The sequence below is a fragment of the Oryx dammah genome, unplaced genomic scaffold (assembly GCF_014754425.2).
Source record: "Oryx dammah isolate SB20612 unplaced genomic scaffold, SCBI_Odam_1.1 HiC_scaffold_21, whole genome shotgun sequence".
NCBI classification, from domain to species: domain Eukaryota; kingdom Metazoa; phylum Chordata; class Mammalia; order Artiodactyla; family Bovidae; genus Oryx; species Oryx dammah.
The window spans coordinates 29272709-29300645 of NW_024070205.1; the positions used below are offsets into that span (position 1 = coordinate 29272709).

The 27937-nt window shown below is 49.6% G+C and overlaps 1 protein-coding gene across 9 annotated transcripts; it reads right to left on the reverse strand.

Moving 5' to 3' along the window:
• Positions 1 to 567: 567 nt before the first annotated feature.
• On the reverse strand, positions 568 to 26512 carry CUNH1orf159 (chromosome unknown C1orf159 homolog). 9 transcript variants are annotated; one of them, XR_005725073.1, is made up of 10 exons: positions 10903 to 13415; positions 10077 to 10314; positions 9596 to 9702; positions 9415 to 9503; positions 7817 to 7892; positions 5613 to 5699; positions 5235 to 5300; positions 3654 to 3788; positions 2275 to 3009; positions 568 to 1765 (listed from the first exon to the last, which is right to left on the reverse strand). XR_005725073.1 is itself a non-coding variant. In XM_040264136.1 (9 exons), exons 3-9 carry the CDS (start codon positions 9484 to 9486, stop codon positions 2624 to 2626), a joined length of 720 nt encoding a protein of 239 aa, XP_040120070.1. In that variant the 5' UTR covers positions 9487 to 9503; positions 9596 to 9702; positions 26390 to 26512; the 3' UTR covers positions 568 to 2623. The 9 variants fall into 9 exon arrangements, 8 of the variants coding, with proteins under 8 accessions (XP_040120070.1, XP_040120071.1, XP_040120075.1 ...); XM_040264136.1 differs by lacking the exons at positions 10077 to 10314; positions 10903 to 13415 and adding an exon at positions 26390 to 26512 and having other exon boundaries at positions 568 to 2881; positions 2984 to 3009; XM_040264137.1 differs by lacking the exon at positions 10077 to 10314 and having other exon boundaries at positions 568 to 2881; positions 2984 to 3009.
• Between the last annotated feature and the right edge of the window lie 1425 nt (positions 26513 to 27937).

A 27937-nucleotide genomic window follows, 5' to 3' on the forward strand; every position in this document is an offset into this window, starting at 1 on the left:
GTACGCTGAAGCACTCCCACATGCTCAGGCCCAGGGCCACACAGACACCCCCTGGGGGAGTGCCCAATGGCTGCAAACCTCAGACCAGGCAGTCCAGGCTCTCTGCCCTGCCCCCGCTCTGTCCTGACAACTGGCTAGGATGCCTGGGATGAAGCCACCAGTTGACAAACATCCCTGTGCTCGCCAGCCCCTCCAAAGGTCACCCACTCATCCTCGCCTCCCAAAGGTGACAGCTGATGCTGGCCTCCACTCTGTGCCCATGTGTAACTTCCTCCTAGGGCTGTGAGCCAGGCACCACGGGTGCCCCATGGTTGTCGTGTCTGCACAGGCACAGTCTCCTCACAGAAAACCTAAGAGGCACCCACACGCTTCCCTATCTCTGTCCTGACAACTGGGGGCCACTGTGATCTCCTACTTACATGAGGCCACTTGGGACAAGCCCCCTTCTCCCATGACTAACATCCTCAGGGCTGGGGGCTGCCTGCAGGGTGGGGGTCTGGGTCCTTGTCAGGGGCTCCCCATCTCCCGTGAGAGACTTCCTCCTTGCTGAGGAATAGGGAACCCTGGGGCAGTAAGAAAGGCCTGAGTGGTTTATTGATGCTAATTTCAAGTGGCTGCCCCTCATGGCCACCAGCCAGTCATCCATTCATGTCCTGGTGACCAAGCTCATGTCCAGAAACTGCAAAGGCTCCAGTGGGAATCACGGTGCAGAAGTTGGGAGGCTGGCCACACAGGCCCTGCCTCAGGCGGCACGGATTCAGACCAGATCCTGAAGGAGGAGACAGCAATCCCAATAGAGTTTCTGGGGAGGCCAGGCCACACTCCACCCACATGCAGCGGGTGCCCCAACACTCCTGTCTCCATGGGAACCTTGGCTGGTGCCTCAGGGTGGGGGCAGCCAGACAGGACTGGCAGCCAGTGAGGTCCTTGCGAGGCTGGCGTGATGAGCTAGTCCAGGCTTCCAGGCAGCAGTCACAGGTAAATGTGGCCCTGGGTGGACACGTCCCTGGGGGACCTTGACCTCCAGAAGTTTCAGGCCAGTTTCCATCCCCAGGTAGATGAGGACCTGTAGCGCCTGGGGCCCAGGCAGGGCTCAGATGAGGGCAGCGTGCCCCTTGGACTTCTGTACAAAATGTGTTTCTGCTTAAACACAGACAGGAGTCAGCAGGAAGCCAAGAAGCTCGGTCCTGCAGCTCCTGGGACTGGGCAGCAACGCAGCACAGCCTGTGGTGCCTGAGCCTGGGGTGGATGGGCGGTCCCCAGGCCTGTACCACCTCCATGTGGACGCAGCTGGAACCTCAAAGGCCTGGGCCTCACTGCTCTCAGAGAGGATGCAAGGAATCTGCTCACCATGGACTCCAGGGTAGAGGAGCATCTGGAGTCCTGCAGGCTGTCTCTCCCGTGGGGCCCAGACCCCCTGTGCCTGGCTCCCCACCTGGGCTCAAGGGCAGAGGCTGGAGTGATGCCCCGGGTTGATCATACTGAGTGCCACGCGCGGTCAGGAAGGCCTGCAGGTGGGCGGCTCCCCCTGCATATGTGGCTGGAATCAGACGAGCCAAGCCAGGGCCATGTCTGAGCCCATCCCGAGGCCTCGCTGGGCAGCGCCCAGCCTTTGTGCATGGGGGCCCCTCTTCTGCAGTATGTGGAGTTGTGGGTGGACCTCGGGGTCAGACGTTGCTCACTCGGGCCTCCACAGAGGAGACAGTGGTGGGGCCTCCATCCCTGTCCAAGGGCCGCTCACGCCGGACATAGCGCGGCTTCCTCACTGAAATAGAGTCAGAGACAGGTGGGGTCAGAGCAGGGCCTGACGTGGCAGGAAGGCAGCGGGCTTCCCTGGGGCTCATGGGAGTGGGGGTGGGCAGCCACAGGGGAATGGGAGAGGAAGCCCACTGAGCTCCAACTCCTGGAAACCTGGAGCCCCTTGGCCAGGGCAAGGGTCTGGCTCTCCTGAAACACAAAGGCACAGATCGTGATGTGCTATAGGGTAGACGGTGGCCCCCTGCAGTGTACCCATCCTAAGGCCCAGAAGCTGGGAATGTGACCTTACTTGGAGAAATGGTCTTGGCAGATGTGATTATCTGATGGGCCCTAAATCCAGTGACCAGTGTCCTCATGAGAGGGAGGCAGAGAGCAGGAAACCCAGAGGGGAGAAGCCAGTGGAAGGTGGGCGGTGGCTAGAGGGCCACGAGCCCAGGGACACCTGCAATCCCAGAGGCCAGAAGAGGCAGGAGGGACCCCCCCCAGGGCCTCTGGAAGGAAAGGCTCTGCCCACACCTGGACTTCTGACTTCCGGCCTCCAGGGCTGTGAGAGAAGACACTTCTGTCCTCTCGAGCCCCGATTTGCAGACTTTGTTATGGCCATCGTGGGAGACAACGCAGGCACCTGTGCTTGGACACGGCGCCACTCAGGAGAAATGAGATGTGTGTTTCACCAGACAGAGCAGATCTAGCCTTGACAGAGTAACTTCTCCGTCCCCCAAAGGAGGACGTCCCCACCTGTCCCCACTCCAGATCTCTGCGTGGTGGCAGGAACAGTCTGGGGAGGAGGAGGGTGACGCCTGCTCTGTGGCTTGTGGCTGCGACCTCTCTACTCATGGCATCAACCGTGACACAGCTGACACAGTCAAACTAAAGTGCCCGTCACTCTGGAGGAGCCATGGGAGAGCTGGTGAAAGCCACCAGCTCCTGGCTCGGGCAAAGCTGGGTCCTGGGGAAGGGCAGAGGGTGGCAGAGGTGACTCTGGATCCATGTTGGGAATCCTTGACACATTGAGCACCTGAGGAATAAAAGGGAAATTCTCACCAGAGACAAGGCACCCAATAGGATGCGGGGTAGGAGGAGCTGACGTACCTGAGGACTGAGGTGGGGGAATCATCACGGCCTTGAAAAGAGGAAAAGGCACAGTGAAAACTGTGGGCAGGACGACCACCAGCCGACGGACATGTACAGACACAGGGCCTCTGCCTGCCCATTGGGTACTTACGGCTTCGCCAGGCTGCAGGGCGGGAGCTGCAGGAAGAGCACAGGTGTCACCTGGAGGCCACAGAGCTGCCTCAGCCTGGGGTAGGGGGGTGGCATGTAGCCTAAGGTAGCCTCAGCTTTGGGAGCCCTCAGCCTGTGGGGGTCCCTCAGCCTGGGGGGGCATAGCCTGGGGGAGCCTCAGCTTAGGCAGGGTCCCCTCAGCCTAAACAGGTATTGAGGGGCCATCAGCCTGGACAGGGGTCCTCTCAGCCTAGGCAGGTGTCCGTGTATCCCTCAGCCTGGGGATCCACAAGCCTGCAGAAGGTCCCCGGATCCAGGCTCACTCCAGTCCCCACTCCTGTGCCTGTGGGTGCCCTCAGCCTGCCCCTGAACTTGGGATGGTGTCCCCTCATCGCCTTGAATCAAGCCATCCCCTCCCCTCCCCAGCATCCTGCCATCTCCATGGAGCAGACAAGCCAGTCTGCAGAGTGTCTGCCACTGCCACCCTTCACACTGAGACCCCAAGACATCCACACAGAGCATTCCTAGGACGTGCCCCCCCATCCTGACACAACAGCCAGGTGACAACCCAGTCCCGTCCAGGCTGCCTGAGATGGAGCTTTGCCCCCAGACACCAGCATCTTGGCCCTGCCCCATGCTGTTCCCCTGGGACCCCTGGCAGGAGGGGGTACCTCTGTTTCTTCCATAGAAGACCTTGGGCAGCTTGCTGGCTCGCTTGAGGTAGAAGAATGCAGCCACGGAGAGGATGAGGCCCGAGCTGATGAGAAAAGTCCCCAGGAAGAGGGAGGCAGCCACCTGAGGGCCCCCTGCAAGCAAGGTGAGGGCTGGTGGTGTGCACACCTGGGTTCCCGCAGGGCCGAGGGTCCTGCATGCAGAGGTGTGGGCCTCCCCTGCACTCAGCTGACTCCCCAGGCATCAGCTGGGGAGTTCTCAGGGGGTGGGCTGTCGAGAGGTCCAGTGTCCCCAGCCCAAGCTCCCCATCTCCTCCTCATCACTTGGTACCCACTCAGGGCCCCACAGCTCTGGCACAAGGATGTACCCTGGCTCGCCTCACTGCAGCCTGTTGGCTGTCACCTGGGTGGCCTTCCCAGCACAAGGACACCAGCCATCTCCATCTCCACAGGATCAGGACAGCCAGCACACTGATGCAGAGCAGGGGGACTCTGCGTTCAGAAGCCTGTGGCAAGCCCTTTGACCCTGCCATGTAGACAGGAGGCCAGCTACAGCCACACTGGAGCCTCAGGAGGGACGACTTCCAGCTAAACTGGCCTAGATTTGCCACAAAGGAAATGGGCTCAACAATGGACTGCATGGGCCTTACCTACCACCCTCTGCTGCAGGGCCCAGCCCGATATCACAAGAGGCGGGCGCTGTCTGTGCCCAACTGCCCTAACACTGTTCAGCCCACAACAGCACAAGGCTACTTGTTTCCAGTTCTGAGACTCACAGGGAAGGCCTGAACCATTGGTCCAGGTCAACATGTCCTCTGCTGAAGGACCAGGGTCTGGACGATCATAACCCCCATCATGACACCAACACCTCAGAAGAGGAGGTGGCCTCACTCATCCTCTTGAGTCAACCCCAGGCCCAGGGCAAGTCCTGCTCCCTGACTGCAGTGGCCTCGGGTGGCCTGAGTACCACACCCCCGTGGCCTGGCCACTCTGTGGCTCCACAGGTGTGTCGGTACGATGGGATGCCTGGCAGCAGGAGCCGGCTGGGGCCCAGAGTGCCCAGGTGGCTCCTGTGTCTGCCCTGAGGACCAGGTGGCGTAGTGGGCCCTTCTCTCTGCCTACAGTGTCTGTAGTCTCTTCAGAGACCTACGTCCTAGAGGAGCCCCCAGGGACAGGGCTGGGGTTCCTCAGGATGTCCTCTCATTGTGGAGAACCATACGTCTTGGGCTCCCAGGGACTGAGGGGCTTGGGCGGGGTGGTGGCTATGAGCAAGGCAAAAGGTTAAGACATGCGGCCTGTTCAGAGGCATGCGGGGGCCCATGCCAAGTGACCCCAGCCACACCCACCCTTTTGAATCAACCCCAGACCCTGACTTCAAAGCTGATAAAGCCTCCAGACCACGGGCTCTGCTCTGTGAGCAGAGCGGGGTCCTGTGCAGAGCTCTTGGCTGGGGTGGAATCTGCCCTTGACTGTAGACATGGCCCTGCCGAGGCCAGCACGGGTGACTGGGTCTGCGCTGGAAACGGCTCTGATAGTGCCCTGCATCTCCCGAGAACTGGTGTGGTGAGCTGAGAAACTTACCAACACTCTGCCGCCCAGGCATCCCTGTGCTCTTGTTCACAGGGAACTGTGCACCTCGGCCGGCAACTGTGGGGGAGCACAGCGGTCAGTGCTGCTGGAGGACCCCCGGGGAGCCAGAGATGCAGCCCAAATGCAACTGTGGCCCGGAAATGAGAAAGGGAGGTGGCTGTGGAGGCAGAGCGGCCCCTGCCCCACAGCTGCTCTGAGGGACATAAGGACTCAGGGAGGGGACTCCTGGGGTGCCCACGGGGGGACAGTGGCCCAGGATGGGGGACAACAACCCAGATCCCCACTCTTTCCTCCAGAGCTCAGAGGTGTGGCCCCCTGGTGAGAAGCAGGCCAGAGGACGGGATGGGGAGGAGGGGTGGAAGGACATACGGCCTCTGCACTCGGAGCTGTTGTGGGTTCCGTTCCTGCACTGGATGCAGCTGACGCTCCCATCCTCGGCCGGGCGCCCATAGCAGCCTGTGCCAGGGGACAGAGGATGCAGCTCGAAGCACAGCCACGCCAGCTGGCTGCCTTCAGGGAGTCCTGTGCTTTGCGTTTGTAAAACTATGTTTATTCCAGAACACTAGTTCACCCATTCTGGAAGTTTGGATGGACTTCAGAAAAAGAAGCCCCTCCACAGGAACCACAGCCTGCCTTTTCTTGCCTGGGGATCCCCATGGGCCCTTTACTGGACGTCTCGGAAACGGCTTCTACAAGAATGGAATCTACAAGTATTAGGAATAGCCCTTCATTTCTTGTAAGAACCGGGCTACTCTTCTGAAGCAGGTGGACTCTTTTTCCTTCACTTGGCATTTCTTGGGAGGGGCAGACCTCAGGGAGGCATCTCAAGGAGGCCCAGGAATGTGGGGTCCTGGGCACAGACCTGTCACCAAGGCAGCAATACTCTCGAGGGCTCCCTTGGCCAGCCCTAAGGTAACTGGGCTCCTTGGCAAAACTGCCAGGGTGGCTGACCACGAGGAGGCCCTGGGCTGTGTGTGCAGGGCAGGACTAGCGACCAGACTTAAGGAGCAAAGGTTGACTTTATGGAGCATTATAGCACCTGGAAAAGAGCCCAGGGCCTGGCTCACTGGCTCTCCACCTTTCCCAGTGAGTAAGGAAGGTCACCGCCCAGAAAGGCCAGGAACCTTGGCACATGGGGACTCAGGAAGGGGGAATTCACCCCAACCTAAAGATACTAAGGTGAGGTGTGGAGGTGAGTCCTCCTCGGCTAGGCTTCCTGGATTCGAGAGGCCTTCAGAAGTCCCATCTGAGAGTCTTTGTGAAGAGACCAGCAAAGTAGACTTCAAAAGAGCCTATGTGGTCAATCACTGCTTTGGCTAAACTTCTTAATCAGGCCCAATTTAAAGACGATAGACTTATTTTAAAGACAGTTTGTGTCACTGTGATTTCCACTGGTGGAAAGGGGTAGCTGTAGAGAGAAGTGATCTTTCAGTAGCAGACTGGTCTGGCTGGTGGACAGCAGATTCCAGTCCTGCTCTTCGACCTTGAGGTCCAGCCCCCATAAACTGGCCTGGATCCTGGAATCCCCGGTTCCCCGAGTCTGGCTCTGACTCTCCAAACCAACGTTTCTGCCTCTCACCCACTGCTGACTTGGAATCACCAAGAACCAAAACTGCCTTTTCCCAAAGCCCTGCAAACGGATGTGACCTTCAGGGCAGTCAACTCAACAGGTCATGGCAACCTGCTGCCATGCAGGCCTTCTGGAAAGTTCCGGAGAAAATCGGGCTGTATCAAGGATTACCATGCTGCCCCCACCTGCTGCCCACATGCAGAGGCCTCACTGTGGATGGAGCCCACCCGCAACTCTCTTTCTGACGTGGTCTATGGGATGGCCTGTCCCAGGGCTGATGGTCAGCGCAACGTGGGAGCCGGTGATTGCCTGGTTCCATCTGCTTTCTTTCCCTTTTGCTGACCTCCTGTCGCACAACTTCTAACCCAAATCTCTCCATGGCTACCAACTTGGCTTTCAATTTGTGACATTATCTGAAGGTAAAGTTTCAAGTGGGGACTGAAGGAAACCAGAATATGTCACCACTTCAGGACAGAGACTGTTTTGAGGTGAGGCAATGAAAAAACAGCAGGTGCCAGAAGGGTGCTCTGACCTTCCTTTTCTTCCCAGAAGCAGGAAACAAACCTCATGAGAGCTGCCCCTTTCCCCCAACCAGGAGGAGACGGGACTCAGCGACCTTGTCACCATCCCCCTCCATCCCCTTCAGCTGCCCGTGTCTCAGTCCCTTGCCCACAATCACCTCCTCATTCAATTTGATGTGTTAGCACTGAGGTTCTGCCACTTGTTTGGGGCTTCATTTCCTCCTGAGTCAAAATGTGTGTAAAACTTCACACATTTGTGTACTTTGCTGCTCCTATCTTATGTCAGCTTGTCTCAACCCAGCTGAAACTCGCTGCAGGAACAGGCAGTCTTGCCTGCCCCTACCTCCCAGGATGAGGCCACCGTGTCCTCTTGGGGTTCTGCCCCAACTCTCAAGATGAGGCCCCATCAACCCTGCTGCCTCTGCCCACACCCCAGCCCCTCCTTCCCCAGGCCGTCTAGGCTGGTTCACACCAAAGCTCACCTGGGCCACACAGGCTAGTGCCTGGGCAGGTGGCGTTGATGTCCCCCGCAGCCACACAGCACTCAGGCTGCTGACCCTAGAGAGGAGACAGCGATGGGTTTCTGTGGTCAGGTGGCATGTGTGGGCCAGGCCCAGGGTGGTATCCACAGGGGCTCCCAGAGAGCTCACCCCTACACCCAGGGCCCAGCCTCCTGTAGTCAGCATCTGGGGACTGCACCTGCTGACCTAGAGCGAGGTCAGGACACACGATCACACCGCACAGACTCTCCCTGGGACAGTACTTGCTGTCTGGCAAGCGTCTGGAGATTGAATCAACAACTGAGGTGTCTGGCTGGGACCTGCTGGGGCACTCTCCCCAGCACCCAGACTCCCAACAGCAGGAGGGAGACTCCCTCGGGCTGACCCAGAGAGCCCGTCAGGGGGGTGCTGGAGCAGCCTAGTGGGCAGGGATGGACCTCTCGTCCACTGCCCGCTGCCCTCCCTCGAGCCCTCCATGTCACCCTCCCTCGGGGCCTCCACGCCACCCTTTCTCAGGGATCTCTTGGATCGGGGGCAGAGCTGCTACCTCTCGTCTTGTGAGCTACAGGGAGGCACAGGGCGGGCATTTCAAACATTAAGTTATTAGTTGATGCTTGCAGCTGGTGGCTTTGAAAATCAAAAAATGAGGCTGCTAAGAAAGCAAGCACATGTGTTTCTGGACTGTGGTGACTCAGGAAGATAAACCCAGGCTCCCGTGGCCTCCCTGGTGAGAGGCCTGGGTGGCTCTCATGACGTGTTTGCCCCTTGCTCCCAACCAAACAGCTCACAGTCCTGGACACCTCAGTGATGCTCCTGCAATTCTACAGACACACCCTGGGGGGATTCCAGCTTGGCCCCCACAGAAGAACAGTTTGCCCCAGGCAGCACTTCAGGGGCAAACATGCTGGCCAGGCCCATATGCAGGAGTGGGTGGTATGGGTGCTTCATTCACAGACCAGATGGTTAGAGGTGCCTTGAGAGGGCGTTCCAGGCAGCTCTGCTCCGTGTTTACCCAGGTTTCCCAAGACCCGGCTCAGGACTGGCAAAGAGCACCTAAGAGTGGCCAAGAAATGGAGGGTGCCATGGGGGCCAGGCCAAGCCTGAGAAGGGAGGCTCAGCTGTCCTGTCCCCCCAGCCCAGCTGAGGCAGAGCAGCGGGCAGGCCCACCATCCTGGAGGCGGGCAGCCGGGGGTGTGTAGGTGTGGCCAGGCACCTCCAGGAACCACCACTCCGCACACCTGTCACTGACTGGGTAGTTGTCACCTGGCCAAGTTGAGCCTGGAGCGGGCACCTCTGCCCATCCCACTAGCTCTGGCCAGTGCCAGTGGGCAGCTGTGTGGAGACCCCATTTCAGCTCCAAGAAGAGGTCCAGCTGGGCAGAGGGAAAGGAGGGTCTAGCGGGCAGAGAGGAGCAGGGGCCATGGGTAGGCCCATGCGTCAGCTGCCCACCCAGAGTCACAGGCCCCAACCCTACAGGGTATACAGTCAGTGTCTCTGGGGCTGGGACAAGGGTGGCGCCCACAGATGGAAGGGCGAGACCCCCTGGTGAAGGGCCCACGTGCCACATGACAAGTGCTTACCGCAGTTCCTGAGGCTCTGCTAGCAACTTCCACCAGGAGGCCAGCCAGGAAGACGGCACGCCGGAGTGCCATGTCCCGGAGTGCAGGCTCTGTGAGAGAGAGGGGTGCTATGTGGCCACAGGTGCCACCTGCCAGCGCAGGGCACGGTTGAGGGAGGTGGGCTGGGGCAGAGGACACTTACCTGGCCCTCTTGGATGTGGGCTGCAGACATTCAGGCCCTTGCCACCCTTGATCAGCAGTCAGGGGGTTGGTTGCTGGCTCCAGAGTGTCACAACCCTGGAGCCCAGCCTGCAAATCCAGGTGGACAGGTGAGGCCCCGCTGCTGGTCAAGCACAGCCAAACACGTCTGGGCCTTGGCCTTGGGGCTCAGGGTCCAACTAGACTTCCCTTCAGGAGCCCCTAGGGCTCAGCCTGCCCGAATCAGGATCCGACAGACTCCCTCCCTCCCACTAGCTTTCCACTGCCCATGCACTGGGTCTTCCCAGAAGGGAGGCTGAACCTGAGCGGAGGGGTCAGGGGAGCTGGCCATTCTACCCGCCACTTCATCCTGTCCTCGGAAGACCCGAATTCAATTTCCAGCATTTTCACCCAGAGATAGAACTGTCCGGCGGTGGGTGTGCCTCTGAAGGACCAGGCCGGTCAGAGGAACATGAGCTGCCCACCTGCCGTCATCACAGAAGGGCGTGTGAGCAACCTCCAGCTGGGCGACGGCACAGGGAGTCCAGGGCAAAAGCTTCTGATGGGCAGTGGGTCCAGAGAGCAAACAGACGAAATAGGATCACCGGCCTCAAGTAAACTTCCTAACACGGAAACCACTCAAAACGAGACAGCCCAGGTGATTTAGTGCTCATGCTGCCACATCTCTAGAGTAACCAGGGAAACACACTAGCCTGCACGACCCTGGAAGTAAACGTTAGTTGGATTTTTAATCAATTTCTGCAAGGTGGGAACCACAGTTATAATCTGTCCCAAACACACAAAAGTCACTTCTAAAAAGACTTCTCTCTTAATAAAAACAGCTGTAGGAGGAAGCTGTGCATGAGGAAGACGAGCTCAGGTTCAAGGGAGGGTGTGTCCCAAAGAGCGCACTTGGGCCTGGGGGATGACAAGCGGCTCCGTCCACTGGCCCAGGGCCCAGGGGTCCCAGGCTGGGGTCTGTCCTGTTGCTCGCTCTGTGCTGGGTTCAGTCCAGGCTGATGGAGCAGATGGCGCTCCCCCAGTCTGGAGTCAAGTATCCTCATTAAAAACACCAGCTCTTCCTTGGGGCACCGGCCCCTTTCTGGGATGTGAAGTCCCCTCGGTGGCAACTACTGGTGTCACACACATGCTGCCAACGTTGATTCAAGAATCAGCTCAGCCAACACCTCCATCTGCTTAACAGACACCACTGATAGTGTGCACACCACACTGCCCCTCCTCAGACCCCACCACTACACGTGGACTATGTCTCCTGGAATTTCAGGGGAAAAGACCACACCATCCACGCACCTTGGGTTGGGCTCCTGCCCATCAGCATGGCCAAGGGGATCTTTGAAGTCCTCTGTACTTTGCCCTCTCGTGACTCAGTGGCATCCACTGTAAGGACGCTTCCCCTGCCCACTGCCTGCCAATTGCCACATGGCTGTTTCCGCATTTTGGCTAACGCTGCCGGAGACATTCTTGGGCCTGTTCCTGAATGGTCACTTGCCTTCTTTCCTGGGTCAATATCGGAAAGCACTGGGTCAAGGTAACTCTGGGAAGCCAATGCCCAGCTGTTCTCCGGCCGTGGCTCCCCATGCAGCCCCTGCAGCTCTGAGCGCCTCATTGGCTCTGGCCACACCAGGTTGTCATCACACACTGGCAGGTGGGCGGTGGTTCTCTGTTCCCATCTGTGTTTCTGTAACTAGATATGGTCAGCACCTCTGTCCTGCTTGTGTGCCACTCACACACCTTACATCTCTTGTGATGAGTCTATTCACTTCTCTGGGCCACTGTGTTCGGCTGAGTTGTCTTTCTATTATTATGTGCTAGCTCTTCACATGTCCTTTGCCAAGTATGTGTACTAAAGACATTTCTCCCATTCTGTGACTTGTCTTTTCATTTTCTTATGGGTCTCTTTAGAAGAACAAATGTTTCATTTTCATAAAATTAACTGCATCCATTTTTTCTCTAATGGTTCTTGCTTTTTTCCATCCTAAGGACTTTTACAGATTTCTTAGCATCTTCTATATAAATAATCATGTCCTATGCAAATAAATGCAGGTTTACTTCTTTACTTTTCCTGGAAGCTTGTTTCAGGGCACAGCATTTGGTCTATGCTAGAGAATATGCACTTGAAGGAATCTGTGTTCTGCTTCTGATGGGTGTGGCTCTATAAATACCACTCAGGTCAAGATTCCAGGAGCACTGTTCAGACCCTCTATGTCTTCACTGATTTCTTTTTTTTTTCCCACTGATTTCTTTAGGTCTTTTGTTCTAACAACTGGTAAGAGAAAGATGTTAAAACTGCCTATGATTGTGGAATTGCTTATTATTCCCTTTATTGGGTGCATTTGTAACTGATATGTTTTTCTGATGAAACCACCTCTTTATCACTAGAATTTTCCGGTTCTCTTTGGTAATACTCCTTATCTTGAACCTACTTTACCTGATATTAGTACAGCCACTCCAGCCTTCTTGTGCTATTTGTATACATACACATTTTGCATCCCACTTATTTTCAGCTTGTGATTTTTATGTTTAAAGTGAATCTCTCATAGACAGCATGTCATAGGGTCTTGCTTATTACCCATTTTATCATTTCTAACTTTTAACTAGAGAGTTTAGTCCATTAATATTTAATGTAAATATCACTGTGGTTAGACTCAGGTCTACCATTTTATTATTTGTTTTCTACTTGTTCCTTTGTCTTAATACATAAAAGATTATTTTTTTAAGAACAGTTTTGGGCTCATCGCTAAACTAAGCAGGAAGTAAGAGAGTTTCATACCCCTGCTGCCCCCACACAAGCAGAGCCTCTTCCACTGTTAACGTCCTGCTCCAGGGAAGTACTCTGATGAACCTACATGGGCACATCACTCTTGCCTCAAGTCCATGTTTAGAACAGGGTCACTTTTGATGCTGGGCTTTGGCAAGTGTATAATGACACTATGGCTGGGTTTAAGGCTACTGTTCTGTTTTCTGCTCGTCTCTCCAGTGTTTTACTTCTCTCTTTCCTGCTTTCTTTCATATTATCTGGATTTTTTTTTTAAGTTCCCTTTCAATTTATCTTTAGTTATGGTTCTCTGCATTATTTCATGGTTGTTGCTCTGACCCCATTTCACAGCCTGCTTAGAACACTGCAGCACGACACACCAAGGCAGAACCTGCAGGTCCATGGACCCCTCACCCTTGGCTTCATGTGATGGCCATCATGTGTATTTCACCTGCATGCATTACAAACTCAAGACACGTTCTGATTTTTTTCTTTAAAAACATATTGCACGTTTTTTTGGGGGGGAGGGGGGTGAGTCATGCGGCATGCAGGATCTTAGTTATCCAATCTGGCATTGAGCTAGTGCTCCCTACATAGGCAGTGTGGAATCTTAATCACTGGACTGCTAGGAAAGTCCCTAAAAACATACTTTAAAGAAGACGTTCCCCCAGGTATTTACTCTTTTAGATGCTCATCACTCGCATAAAGATCTGAGTTTCACTCTCATATCATTTACCTTCAGCCAGGAAAAACTTCCTTTAGCATTTCTGACAGTACACAGATGATGGCAACAAATTCTATCAGCTTTCCTTTTTCTGAAAATATCTGTAATTAGCACATGCGGCTGGGAGGTTGACTTTCTTCCAGCACTCCACTGGCTTTATGATGATAAGTTCCCAGTGTTTGCAGCACTGTGTGTATGTAATCTGTTTTTCTCTGGCTGCTTTCAAGATTTTTAAAGTGAATCTTAAAGTGTTCAGTAACTTAAAAATGATGTGCCCAGGTGTGGTTGTAGTCATATTCACCGTTTGAGACTCCCTGAGCTTCTTTAATCTATAAATCTATGTTTTTCACCATATTGGGAGAGTCTGTTCTTCAAGCACTTCTCCTGCCCCAGTGTGCCTCTCGCCTCCCCTCTGGGCTCCACAGTCACTGCATTTCACACTTGTCGCTGCCCTCTGAGTCCCTAAGGCTCCTCTTGCTTTCCCCCATCTGACTACTTCTTGTCCTTTCCAGTCTATTATGCCCATTCAGTGAATGTTTTATTTCAAGTGTTATATTTTTCGATTCTAAATTTCCATTTGGCTGGTTTTAAAAAACATCTTCTATCCCTCTGCTGAGATTTCCTATGTTTTTGTTCACTAGGAGTGTCTTTTCCTTTACGTCACTGAACACAGTTACTCTGTTGGCTTTCAAGTGCTTGTCTGATCACCCAACACCTGAGTCATTACATGATGACAGTCTGTTGACTGTATTTTCCCGTGAGGATGGGTTCACAGCACCCCAGCTCTTTGTATGTGGAGTAACTTTGGATTGCAAAGACTCTGCAATCTGTTATGTTGCAGAGACTCTGAATTCAATTATATTCCTCTGGAGAGAGGAATGGTTTATGATTTGGTGGTAGTGGTTTAGTCGCTAAGTCGTGTCTGACTCTTGCGACCCCATGGACTGTAGCCTGCCAGGCTCCTCTGTTCATGGGATTCTCCAGGCAAGAATACTGGAGTGGGTTGCCATTTCCTTCTCCAGGGGATCTTCCTGACCCAGGAATCAAGCCTGGGTCTACTGCAGTGCAGGCTGATTCTTTACAGAGCTACAAGGGAAGCAAGGGAAGAGAGTTTATGGTTATGATTTAGTAGGTAATTAATTTCATTAGATTCAAAAAGGAAACCGTCACCATCAATGTTGTGATAACCAGTGGCCTCACTCTTGGTTGAGGTGGCTTCCCACCTGCCCTGTGTGTGCCTGGTTCAGGTCTTAGCCAGAAATCAGAGCAGAATTTATTTGTAGAATTCCTTTTTCTGGGAATTCTCTTACTCTGAAACAGCTGCATCTGCCCAGCTCCTCCCCCTGTCTAACAAGGAAGAGTGCAGTCTTTCCACCAGAGTTCTAACCACCCCACGCCACCGCTGCAACTGCACTGCCCTCAAAGCTAAGACGTACAAACAGGAAACACACTCTGGGCCTGCCACTTCCTCTAAGTTTAAGCTGCCCTCAGAGCCTGCCTGCCATGTCCCTTCTCAGGTGTCCTCAGGCAGCTGCTCCCCATAGCTTGTTCTTGGTTGATAACTGCCACCTGAGGGAGAGTTGCTTTGTTGGAGCTAATTCTTCTACCCTGGGAACAACTAACTGCACTGCATGGTTTTTTAATTCAAAAACCCAACGGTGGGCACAGAGGCTGTTTCCGACGTGCTGCCCCTGGTCAGCAGCAGGGCACATGGAGAGAACTGCCGGGCCACAATGGTCTTGTCTCCACTAGGCAGGAGTCAGCCCCAGGGAAACAAACAGAGGATGGACGCCCAAACACTATTCTCGTTTAAGAGCGTGAATCCAGTTGCAAAAAGATTAATTTAAAATAGTAAGTTACACTGAACATTACTTTAGTAGCCCCTTTCATCTCTAAAACATTCCCGGAAGGATGATCAAATTAATCATCTGAGGTTTATTCTCCTATGATACGTATTTTCGCAACTTAGAGATTTGTCACAGTCTCTTTTTGCTGCCGATCCTGGATCTCCAAGGGATGTGTGTAACCACAGCAAGAACAGCAATCATATAGTACCTGCTGTGTGCCAAGCATCACTCTGAGTTCTTCACTCATATTGACCCATTCGACCCTTCCAACAATGCCTACAATAGACTCCTTTTAAAGAGGGGAAAACGGGCTTGCACAAGACCACATGGCGAATACATGGCAGGGTGAGGACCAGCCAGGTCTGGTGCCAGAGCATCTATCTACCCACCACACTGACTTGGGGTCCAAAGGTTTCTCCTGAAGCCAGTGGGCACTGCTTGTTTTACAACGTACAGCTAATACATTCAGCACGTCTGGTCAAGTATGGTGCAGTTCTACAGAAATTCTCCCTTTTTTATTTTGGCTGCACAGAGAGACTTGCAGAATTTTAATTCCCTGACCAGGGATCGATCCCAGGCCCTCGGCAGGGGGAGCACAGTCTTAGCCACTGGACTCAGAAATTCTCAATGTAGTAAACAAAGGCATCTGAGACTTCAAAAATTAAATATAATACACCTCTATTTTTAAAGAATATTAGCTAAAGATAAAAATTGTGTTGTAGGACTTTCTAGCACAAGAAGTAAAACATGCCTCCAAGAGTACAATAAGTAGAAGGTGGTCACTGGGACCTTCTGTATACAGATCTCACATTGTTTGTGAAGTATAGGATTAATTTTTAAGGTAAACCATGACAAAATAAACCTCTACAGGAACCTCTAAAAAAGTAACATAAAAGGGCAGAACTAAAAAGTCAATAAAGATCAAACAAAATTTTTAAAAACTTGGATTCCAGGGAAGGAGGAATAGAGAAACAGATGGAAAAATGGAAATCAAACATGAAGGTGGTAGACTTAAACCCAAACACTCTAATAATCGTACTAAATGTGAATGGACTAAATACCCCATCAAAAAGTAGAGATTAACACTACTAACCCCTAGGGAAATGCAGCAAATATACTACTCCACAACCATGAGGATGGCTGCTATCAAAAAACCCAGAAAAAACGAATGTGGAGAAATTTCCACCACCTTTTCTGTTGCTGGGGGAAATGTTAAGTGGTGCAGCTGCTGAAGAAAAGGGCAGGGCAGTTTCTCAAATAAAACATAGAATTACCATATGATCCAGCAATCACACTTGTGATTATACACTCAAAAAAATAAAAAACAGGGTCTTCCACTGGTGTCCACGGCAGCATTACTCACAATAGCCACACATACACGAAAAGGGCAGAAACAACCCAGATATCCATCAATGAATGAATAAACAAAACGTGGCCCATCCATACAATGGAATATTATTCAGCCTTATACAGGAGGAAATTCTGATACATGCTGTAACATGGGTGACATAATACAAAGTGAAATAAGCCACTCACGAGAGGACAAATAATGTATGATTCCACTTATATGAGGTCACCAGGGTCACCAAATCCATAGAGACAAAAAGTAGGAGGGTGGGTGCCAGGGGCTGGGCAAGAGGGATGGGAGTTAGTGTTCAATGGGGATAGAGTTTCAGTTTGGGAAGATGGAAAGTTCTAGAGGCAGATGGTGGTAAGTGTTGTACAATATCATAAAAATTCTTAACGTTATAGGCTACAGACTTTAAAATGGTAAATTTCATATTATGTATATTTTACTGCAATAAAATATCTAGAAAAAAATGAAAATACATAATACATATAAAGTGCCTCACAAATGATAGTTATTAAAGTTATTTTTTTTAATAGAGATTGTCAGATTGAATAAAAAAGCAAGATCAAATGATATGTGCTTTATAAGAAACAAGTTTGACTCTTGTATAGATATATATAAATAATATGCATAATATACATATTCTAGAAAACTTATGAATTTTTGCCTAACTAAAAATAATTATGATAGTTTCATTCCACTTGTTTAATTTAGTATGAATAGATTGCTAGGTTTCTAATTTTAAAAATAGATATGTGACAAGCAACAAAGGTTTGCTGTACAGCATGAGGAATTATTGTCAATATCTTGTCATAACCTACAATAGAAAATATAAAAAATAATATATGTTTATGTATAACTGAATCACACAAAAAAAGAATTCTACATTTTGAAATTTAGTAATGTTTATCTTTTTGCCAGTTTTTCTAAATGTCCTATGGACATCTAATAACGTATGATATACAAAATTTTAAATATTTTATGTAGGATATAAGATTAATATAAATTAATATAAGTAGAAATCTATATTTAAATTAATGACATCATTCAAGATGCTCCTATTCTTTTTTCTGCACTTGATAAGATTCTTAGAGAAATGTTAATATGTCTCACTATGATTATATTTTTTTCCCTTATATTTCTTCTGATTTTTGCTTTATGTATCTTTGTTCCTTTGTTGTTACATGTCAAATGGTTTTATGATGTCGATCTTCTTTGTGAACTGTATTTTTTATCATTAAAAATATTCATCTTTGTTTCATTTAAAAATAAATAAAATTTAAAAAGAAGCAAATATTTTAAAAAAAGAAGCTTGAAACATAAAGACACAGAATATTGAAAGCACAAGATGGAAAAGATAGTCTATACAATTACTGAGCATAAAACACTCATGCCGATATACTGATACCAGACAAAGCAGACTTCAAGAAGATAACTGCCTCAGAGAAGAGACGGACCTTTCACAACAATAACACAGTAAATTCATCAAGAAGATAAATCAATCTTCTTGTATTGATTTGTATGCACTCAATAAAACCTTCCAAATACATGAAGTTGACAGAACTAAAAGGAAAAAGATCGACAACTGTGATCGGAAACTTTAACATCCCTCTTTCAATAACAGATTGGACAAGTAGACAGAGAAAAAGAGAAAAAGGATATATCAACTGATTCAACTTAACTCACAAGTATAGAATATGACACTCAACAAAAGTATAATACACATTCTTAAGTGGAAACAAAATATTCACTAACAGACCATATGCTAGACCATAAGACAAGTGTCAACAAACTCAAAGGGTAAAAATCATACAGAATATATTTTCTAAGTGTAATTATAAATCAATAACTAAAGATACTCAGAAAATCTCCAAATATTTGTAAATGAAACAACAGACTTCTAAATCACTCATGGATCAAACACAAGAAAATTTCAAGTATTTTTAACAAAAAGATAAAGTGCAACCTATCAGATTTTGTGTAGGGAACTAAGCAGTGCTTAGAAAGAAATTTGTGGTTTTTAATGCCTGTATAAGAAAAGACAAGTGTAAAATCATCGATCTATGCTTCCATCTAAGAAGACAGAAAAAGAAGACTGAATTAAACCATATAAGGCAGATGAAGGGAAATAACAAGAGTAGAAATGAATGAAACAAAAAATGAACAAAAGTTAGAGAAAACAAGCCAAGTCAAAAGTTGGTTCTTTGAAAAGATTAAAGAAATTGATAAACCTCTAGCAAGAATAATAAAAAAAAATCAATGTGAATTATCTACATAGAAATTAAAAAGCAGACAGGCATCACTACAAATACTACAAACCTGATGGGACCATCAGTCAATATTATAAACAATTTAAAGCCAATACATTCAACAACCTAGAGGAAATGAGCAAATTTATTTAAATACACAAATTAACAAAAATGACACAGATGAAGAAGAAAATCTGAACAATCTTATATACATTAAAGAAATTGGGAGCTTTTCTGGTGGTCCAGTGGTTAAGAACTCACCTTGCAATGCAAGGGACACCGGTCTGATCTCTGTCTGGGAAGAGCCCACATGCCGCAAAGCAATTGAGCCGGTGCACTGCAACTACTGGGCCTGCATGCCTAGAGCCCATGCTCTCCAACAGGAGAAGCCACCACACCGAGAAGCCCTTGCTCTGCAGCGACACAGTAGCCACCACTTGCCACAACTAGAGAAAGCTCATGAGCAGCAACAAAGACCGAGCACAGCCAAAAATAAATAAATATATTTTTTAAAAAAAGAAACTGAATTAATAACATTAAAACTTCCCACAAAAAAAGCATTGAACCCAGATGGCTTCAATGGTGAAGTCTATCAAATAATTAAGGAAGAATTGCCTATACTACACAAAGCCCTTCAGAAAGCAGAGGGGAAGGCATCTGTTCCAACTCGGTTATAAGCCCAGCAAGCAGGACTCAGACCCAGACCAGCAAAACCAGACAGAAAAAAGACAAAAATAATCACAAGGGGAAAAAAGCAGACTAATATCCCTCATGAACACAGATCCCCAAACTCTTAACAAAACATTAGCAAACTGCATGCCTGCATTCAGCAAATACTGAAAGGTGACAAAACACGACCGAACAAGTTTCTTCCAGGAACATAAGATTGACTTTACATCAAAACCAGCAATCAACCACTTTAACAGAATAAAGGGGTTCTACTAAATATAACCATTTTAGCAGATGCAAAACAAGCATTTGACAAAATTTCAGGCCCATTCATAGTAACACTCAATAAACTGAAAACAGAAGGAGATACCCTCAGCATGAAGAAAGACATCCCCAAACAACCCACAGCTCATGACAGGTTGACCGAGACGAGGCTGAGGACACTCAGCCTCTGCAGGTCTTGTCAACACTGCCCTGTGGCTCAAGCTAGAGCAGTAACGACAGAAAACAAAGCAGAAGCCACAAGGGGCTGATCCTGCCTCTGTGCTCACAGCATGATTGTTCATATGGGAAATCCTAGGAAAATTTAAAAACCTGCTATGATTTGTAGGTGAATTCAGCAATGTTCCAAGAATATAAAGTGAAAATGCAAAATCGATTGTTATTTCTATACACTGGCAACAAGTGATTGGAAAATGAAACTTAATAAATATTAATATAATTCACAATAGCATCCAAAAACAATCTATTGGTGGGAATAAATTTAATTAAAAAATGTGTAAGAGCTGTACACAGAAAACTACAAAATACTGCTGAGAGAAGTTCAAGATCCAAGTAATGGAAAGATATACTATAATGGTATATATACATATATAGCACAAACACACATACATATATATGCGTAATATCTCCATTAATCCATGTAAATGAACTGGAAGACTCAATATTATTAAGATTAATTCTCCCCAAATTGATCCAATATTTTATATAATCCCAAGCAAAATTACAGCAGGCTTTTTTTGAGGAACTGTCACAAGACAGTGTGGACTGATGAACAGAGATTAGTGTAACAGAAACTGACCCTCACAAAAACAATCAAATGATTTGTGACAAGGTGCCAAAGCAATTCAATGGGGAAAGGAAAATTTTTTCAACAAATGATGCTGGACAGCTGGTTACTCACATGGAATAAAAAGTGAACCTAGGACTTCCTTGGTGGTCCTGTGGTTAAAAATCCACCTGCCAGTGCTGAAGACACAGGTTCAATCTCTGGTCCCAATATCACAGTACGGAGCGTGCACTCTAGAGCCCACAAGCCACTACTGAAGCTTGCAGCCCCTAGAGCCTGTGCTCGGCCACTGCAATGAGAAGCTCGCGCATCCCGCTTGCCACAACTAGGAAAGCCTGCCCCCAAACGAAAACCTACCGCAGCCAAAAAAGGTGAAACTAGGCTCACAACATACAAAAAATTAATTAGACCTGGCTCACAGACCACCTGATGTGAAGAGCCAACTCACTGGAAAAGACCCTGATGCTGGGAAAGATTGAAGGCAGGAGGAGAAAGGGACCACAGAGGATGAGATGGTTGGATGGCATCACCGACTCAATAAACATAGTTTGAGCAAGCTCTGGGAGATGGTGAAGGACAGCAAGGCCTGGTTTTTGGCCTTCAGTCCAAACTGGTTTTTGGAGTCGCAAAGAGTCGGACACAACTGAGCAACTGAACAACACAGACCTAAACACAAAACTGAATCTATTAACTTTCTACACGAAATTACAGGAGATTATCTTTGTGACTTTTGGTTGTGTGCGTGCATGCTCAGTCGCTTCAGCTGTGTCTGACTCTGTGTGACCCTATGGACTACAGCCTGCCAGGTTCCTCTGTCCATGGGATTCTCCAGGCAAGAATACTAGAGTGGGTTGCCATGCTCTCCTCCAGGGGATCTTCCCAACCCAGGGGTCGCACCCATGTCTCTTCTGTCTACCTATATCGGCAGGCAGGTTCTTTACCATGAGCACCACCTGGGAAGCCCTTGATTTTTGGTTAGGCAAAGACTTTTAAATAGAACACCGAATGTACCCCAATGTTCATCACAGCACTGTTTATAATAGCCAGGACATGGAAACAACCTAGATGTCCATCAGCAGATGAATGGATAAGAAAGCTGTGGTACATATACACAATGGAGTATTACTCAGCTGTTAAAAAGAATACATTTGAATCAGTTCTGATGAGATGGATGAAATTGGAGCCGATTATACAGAGTGAAGTAAGCCAGAAAGAAAAACACCAGTACAGTATACTAACACATATATATGGAATTTAGAAAGATGGCAATGATGACCCTGTATGCAGGACAGGAAAAAAGACACAGATGTGTATAGCGGACTTTTGGACTCAGTGGGAGAGGGAGAGGGTGAGATGATTTGGGAGAATGGCATTGAAACATGTATAATATCATGTAAGAATCGAATTGCCAGTCTATGTACGATGCAGGATATGGCACGCTTGGGGCTGGTACGTGGGGATGACCCAGAGAGATGTTGTGGGGAGGGGGGTGGGAGGGGGGTTCATGTTTGGGAATGCATGTACACCCGTGGTGGATTCATGTCAATGTATGGCAAAACCAATACAGAATTGTAAAGTAAAATAAAAAATAAATTAAAAAAAAAGAATATTTAAAAAAAAAGGCTGAATAATATTCTATTGTATGTATATACCACATTTTGTTTATCCACCCCTATAGGTAGAGAGGGAAAGGGGGATGACAGAGGATGAGATGGTTGGATGTGGCATCACCAACTCGATGGACATGAGTTTGAGCAAGCTCCAGGAGTTGGCGATAGACAGGGAAGCCTGGCATGCTGCAGTCCATGGGGTTGCAAAGAGTCGGACATGACTGAGTAAACTGAACTGACCCATATAAGGTTTCTACTTGAGGTGATGAAAATGTTCTAAACTTGATTATGGTGATAGTTGCACATCTCTGAATAGATTAAAAGCCAGTGAATTTTACACTTTAAATAGGTGAATTCTATGGTGATGTGAATTAAATCTCAATAAAGCTGTTACCAAAAAAACAAAAAAATAAATAGAACACCGAAAGCATGAACCAAAAAAGAAAAACTGATAAAATGAACTTCAACACTATTAAACACTTTTGCTCATTAAAATACACCGTTATGGTGGATATACACTCTGCATTTGCCAAAACCCACAGAAAGTTACATCATAGAGTATACTTTAATATACGCAAAAAAATCAACACCACCCACCAGGGATGTCAGGACGGAAAGCAGACTGTGGCCACCGAATCTAACTGCATCACAATGTATGACACTAACACACAGGAGGGGACAGGATGAGAGTGGTTGGAAAATACTCTTTGGAAATTGTTAAGACCAATGATAAGAAGAAACAGAATATAAAACATTGTACTCAAGTTGATAATTTTGTTTCTCAAGGTGGGGAGGTGTATCGGTGAACAATTCTGAAACTGCTTTCTAAATACATTGGGGTGGGACAAATAAGAAAATGATGGCAATGGTGGCGAGAAGGTTATACATAAGCACTTTCGTTACAGATTACAGGTTACAGACACACAGGTGAACAGGTATATACTTACCTATCTGCTAAGAGGACTACAAGCAATGACCGCAGCAGCAATGCCCACACCCACTGCCTGGTTCCTGGTCTCTAGATCCCACTCTCCAATGAAATGAACTAGCGCTCCCGGGAGAACTGTGGCAGGACACTCCAAGAGGAAGAGAAGCTGGAGCGGCTGGCAGGGTGAGAAAGGGAAGTTCTTAAAAGTAGCAGCTAGGCGTTGATGACGTCCTGGTGGCCAAGGCTGGAACAGGTGAGCAGCCAGACAAACAGCACCGAGCTGGGTCCCCTCCAGAGTGCAGACACACACCCACAAGTCTGTCCTCCTCATGGAATTCCAGACCACACAATGGGTCTTCCCTGAGCTTAGCTCCCACCCCCAATAGGGTGGGCTGCCTCTCCCTGCATGGCTGCCAAAGAGACTGGAGAACAGGATAAGGAGCAACTCTCCTTGGCAGACACCACCTGAGCCAGGTGACCAGGCCAACAGCCCCATGATGTCGTGCAAACATCAGCTGCCCTGATGTGATGTGACAAGAGGGCCACCTCACTTCTGGGGTCCTCTTTCCAAAAACCCACAACCCCTATCCAACCAGAAGAAAACACAGCAGACAAACCCCAAATCAGGGATATGCTACAAACACCTGAGGAGTCCTCCTCATAGCTGTCATCATGGGATCCAGGGCAGAGGACCCTGGGGCAGCATGTGACCCGAAGCCTGGAGGGCCGGGAACAGTAACGGAGCGCTATCATGTTTTAGCTTTCACAAATGTGCCTCGGTTTGCAACTTTTCTGTAAATCTAAAACTACTCCAAAAGATTTTAAGTTAATTTTAAAAAGACACAATAATAGGCAAGTTCAAACAATGGACAGTAATATCTATCTATCTGTATTAAACCCCAGTCTCCTGCATTATAGACAGATTCTTTATTGACTGAGCCAGGGCTTCCCCAGAGAAGGCAATGGCACCCCACTCCAGTACTCTTGCCTGGAAAATCCCATGGATGGAGGAGCCTGGCAGGCTACAGTCCATGAGATCATAAAGAGTTGGAGACATGACTGAGCATATATATATATGTATACACACACACACACACACACACACACACACCTGTCTCGGCTTGTATCCAGAGACCTAAAGGACCTGCTTAGATGCCTGGAGTGGGTGCAACAGGTCCAGCATCAATGTTCCACATGCAAATGGAAGACACAAGCAAACACCTCTGCCCACCAGGCCCACACGGCAGTCTCATGCCCACAGAACACACATGGAAGAATGTGCACAATTGTCACCCAAGGCAATGCCAGGAACCCACCCAAGTGCCCTCCAGGGACAGGTATCATGCTGAGGACAACCAAGGCCACTCCACAGACCACAAGGTCTAACATGACACCACAAAGGAATGTGGCAGAAGTCAGAACTGTGCCTGCTTCTGGGAGGTGGGTCTGGGAAGGCTTAGAAAGTCTCAGTCAGCCCAGGGCAGCGTAGACAAGGTGCTGTTCCTCACAGAACTGGGTCTGGGAGGCCCAAGATCTGGGTGCTGGCAGATCTGGGTTTGGTGAGGCCTTTTCTGGACTGCAGAAGGCTCCCTTCTCAAGATCCTCCAGGCCCTTCCTTGGTGTGCGAGCAACTGTGTTCCTCCTGTTGCTAGTGTATTGATCCCCTCGTGGGCCCCACCTTACCCTGAGCACCTCCAAGGGCCCAGCTGTAGACACCAACACATGGGGATCAGGGCTTCCACCCGACGATCCAGAGGACACGACACGAGGGAAGCTTTAGGGATGACAGAAGCGCCCTCTATCACCACGATGTGCCAGCTACGCAGCTGTATACATTTGTCAAAATTGGTCAAACTGAATCTATGCACCTCACTTATGTGAATTATACTTAATCATGAACTGAATGATTGCAATTCATTTTCAATTTTGAAAATCTTAGCAAAAAAGCTAAGGAATTGGGTAGAAAAAACTTCTTCAAGGTAATTAAAAATTTGGTGAGAATTTAAATTGTACCATGTTTTCTTTCACAACTCATTTTTCCTTAGAGGAATTGGTTTCAAGGAAGAAGTCACTGTGATTTCTGAACAAGTAACACAACCCACTCCAGTGTTCTTGCCTGGAGAATCCCAGGGAAGGGGAAACCTGGTGGGCTGCCGTCTATGGGGTCGCACAGAGTCGGACACAACTGAAGCGACTTAGCAGCAGCAGAAAACACTTCAGGTATCCAGGGGGGAATTATTCTGGCCCATCAATTTCCTGATGCTGGGAAAAGCTGAGGGCAAGAGAAGGGGGCAACAGAGGATGAGATGGTTGGATGGCATCACTGACTTAATGGAAACGTGTTTGAGCAAACTCAGGGAGACAGTGATGGACAGAGAAGCCTGTTGTGCTGCAGTTCATGGGATTACAAACAGTCGGCTATTACTGAGCTACGGAAAAACAACAACAATCAACTGGGGTTGGGTGCTGGCCAGAAAACCTCACGAATGCCTTTCCAACAGGAGGCCCTGCCCGGGAGATCACGGTGGGAATGCACGCTTCGCCAACCTTCCCCGCGGCTGTGTCTGGAGAACGGAGAGGGGCAGGGGGCCAACCGCTTCAAAGTTCACGTTGCTGATCTTTGCTTTTGCTTCTCCCACTGGATCTCCAGCTCCTCAGCGAGGCCACCGCTCATCAGCGTCTCAGCAAGCATAGGGCGCCAAGGCGGAACTTGGCTCTCGGGACAGAATGAGAACACACACGCTCTGTGGCCTCAGCAGCGCCGAGACGGTGCTGCCAGAGGACCCCTGGAGACTCGCTGGAAGGGGTCCTTGGTCTTGGGGACGCAGAATTCTCAGTGATGCGGTGACCAGAGGGCGTTCTTCAGGTGAATTACCGGACAAATCACAGCTTACCTCGCGGAACTGGGCAATACAGGAGAGGAGGCAGCGCCCTCGGGGTGCCGGTGACCCTTCGAGGCGCGGCCGCTCCGCCTTTGGGAGGAGCGCCCGGGGTGGGGTGGGGCGCGCATGTGCCAGGAGAAACTTTCCGGAAAACCCAGGTTTTATTTCCTCCGAGGAGCTGGTGAGATCACTGTGGCGGTTCGGATTCCGGCTAACACAGACTGCTGCGGGGGTGCTGGGAGGAGCGGAGAAGGACGGGACCCAGCTCTACCCCCGAAGCCACAGGGACCCCGGAACAGGACAAAAGGGCCACCTGGGCGCTCGGGAACCTCCGAGGAGCGCGCTACCCCGAACGCTGCGCCTTGAAACGCTGTGAGACGCGCGTCCGAACCCCGGTATCAAATAAACGGAAACTAAGCGTCAATTAAATCGTCCTGATGACAACGCACACAGACCCCGCTGAGCCACAGTGGACACTCTAGGGCGATAAACCCACTCGCTGGCCCTCCCGCGCGGCGGAGGCGTCCAGAGCCGGTGACGGGGACGAGGAACGCGGAGGAGCAAAGCGGCCAGACCCCGCGCCACCGCCCCACCCCGCCACTGCAGCCTTGCCGGGGGGCCGCACCCTGAGGGCCGCCCCAGCCCCTGGCCCGCCCCCACGCGCCCGCACCGCCCCCCCGGCCCCTCACTCACCCCCGCGCCCTTCGAGTTCCTCTTTCGTACCCCCCGCCCTCCAGGCGGTCGCGTTGTGCCCCCTGGGACTTGTAGTCTCTCCGCCACCCGAGCCAGAGCGCCAGGGAGCGTAGCTCCCAGCCCAAAACTACACCTCCCAGCGGTCCACGGTAAAACCGCCGGGTCAAGTGGGTGACAGCCCAGAGCTCTCGCGAGATCTAAAGGTGCACGCAAAGCGACATGGGAAGTGTAGTCTAGGGCCCTGATCAGGTCTGTTCAGTTCGGTTCGGTCGTTCAGTCATGTCCGACTCTTTACGACACCGTGGACTGCAGCACGCCAGGCTTCTCTGTCCATCACCAACTCCCGGAGCTTACTCAAACTCATGTCCATCAAGTCGGTGATGCCATCGAACCATCTCATCCTCTCTCGTCCCCTTCTCTTCCTGCCTTCAGTCTTTCCCAGCATCAGGGTCTTTTCCAGTGAGTCAGTTCTTCACATGAAGTGGCCAAAGGATTGGAGTTTCAGCTTCAGCATCAGTCCTCCCAATGAATATTCAGGACTGATTTCCTTTTAGGATGCACTGTTTGGATCTCCTTGCAGTCCAAGGGACTCTCAAGGGCCTTCTCCAACACCACAGTTCAAAAGCATCAATCCTTCTGCGCTCAGCTTTCTTTATAGTCCAACTCTCCCATCCATACATGACTACTGGAAAAACCATAGCTTTGACTAGACGGACCTTAGTTGGCAAAGTAATATCTCTGCTTTTTAATAGGCTGTCTAGGTTGGTCATAGCTTTCTTCCAAGGAGAAAGCATCTTTTAATTTCATGAGTGCAATCACCATCTGCAGTGATTTTGGAGCCTGAAAAAATAAAGTTTCTGTTTCCATTGTTCCTCCATCTATTTGCCGTGAAGTGATGGGACCGTATGCCATGATCTTAGTTTTCTGAATGTTGAGTTTTAAGCCAGCTTTTTCACTCACCTCTTTCACTTTCATCAAGAGGCTCCTTTAGTTCTTCTTTGCTTTCTGCCATAAGGGTGATGTCATCTCTCCCGGCACTCTTGATTCCAGCCTGCGCTTCATCCAGACAGGCATTTCAAATGATGTACTCTGCATATAAGTTAAACAATCAGGGTGACAATATATAGCCTTGACGTACTCCTTTCCCGATTTGGAACCAGTCTGTTGTTCCATGTCCAATTCTAACTGTTCCTTCTTGACGTCCATACAGATTTCTCAGGAGGCAGGTAAGGTGGTCTGCTATTCCCATCTCTTTAAGTATTTCCCATAGTTTGTTGTGATCCACACAGTCAAAGGCTTTGGCATAGTCAATAAAGCATGCTAAGTCACTTCAGTCATGTCCGACTCTGTGCAACCGCATAGACGGCAGCCCACCAGGCTCCACCGTCCCTGGGATTCTCCAGGCAAGAACACTGGAGTGGGTTGCCATTTCCTTCTCCAATGCATAAAAGTGAAAAGTGAAAGTGAAGCCACTCAGTCATGTCCGACCCTCAGCGACCCCATGAACTGCAGCCTTCCAGGCTCCTCTGTCCCTAGGATTTTCCAGGC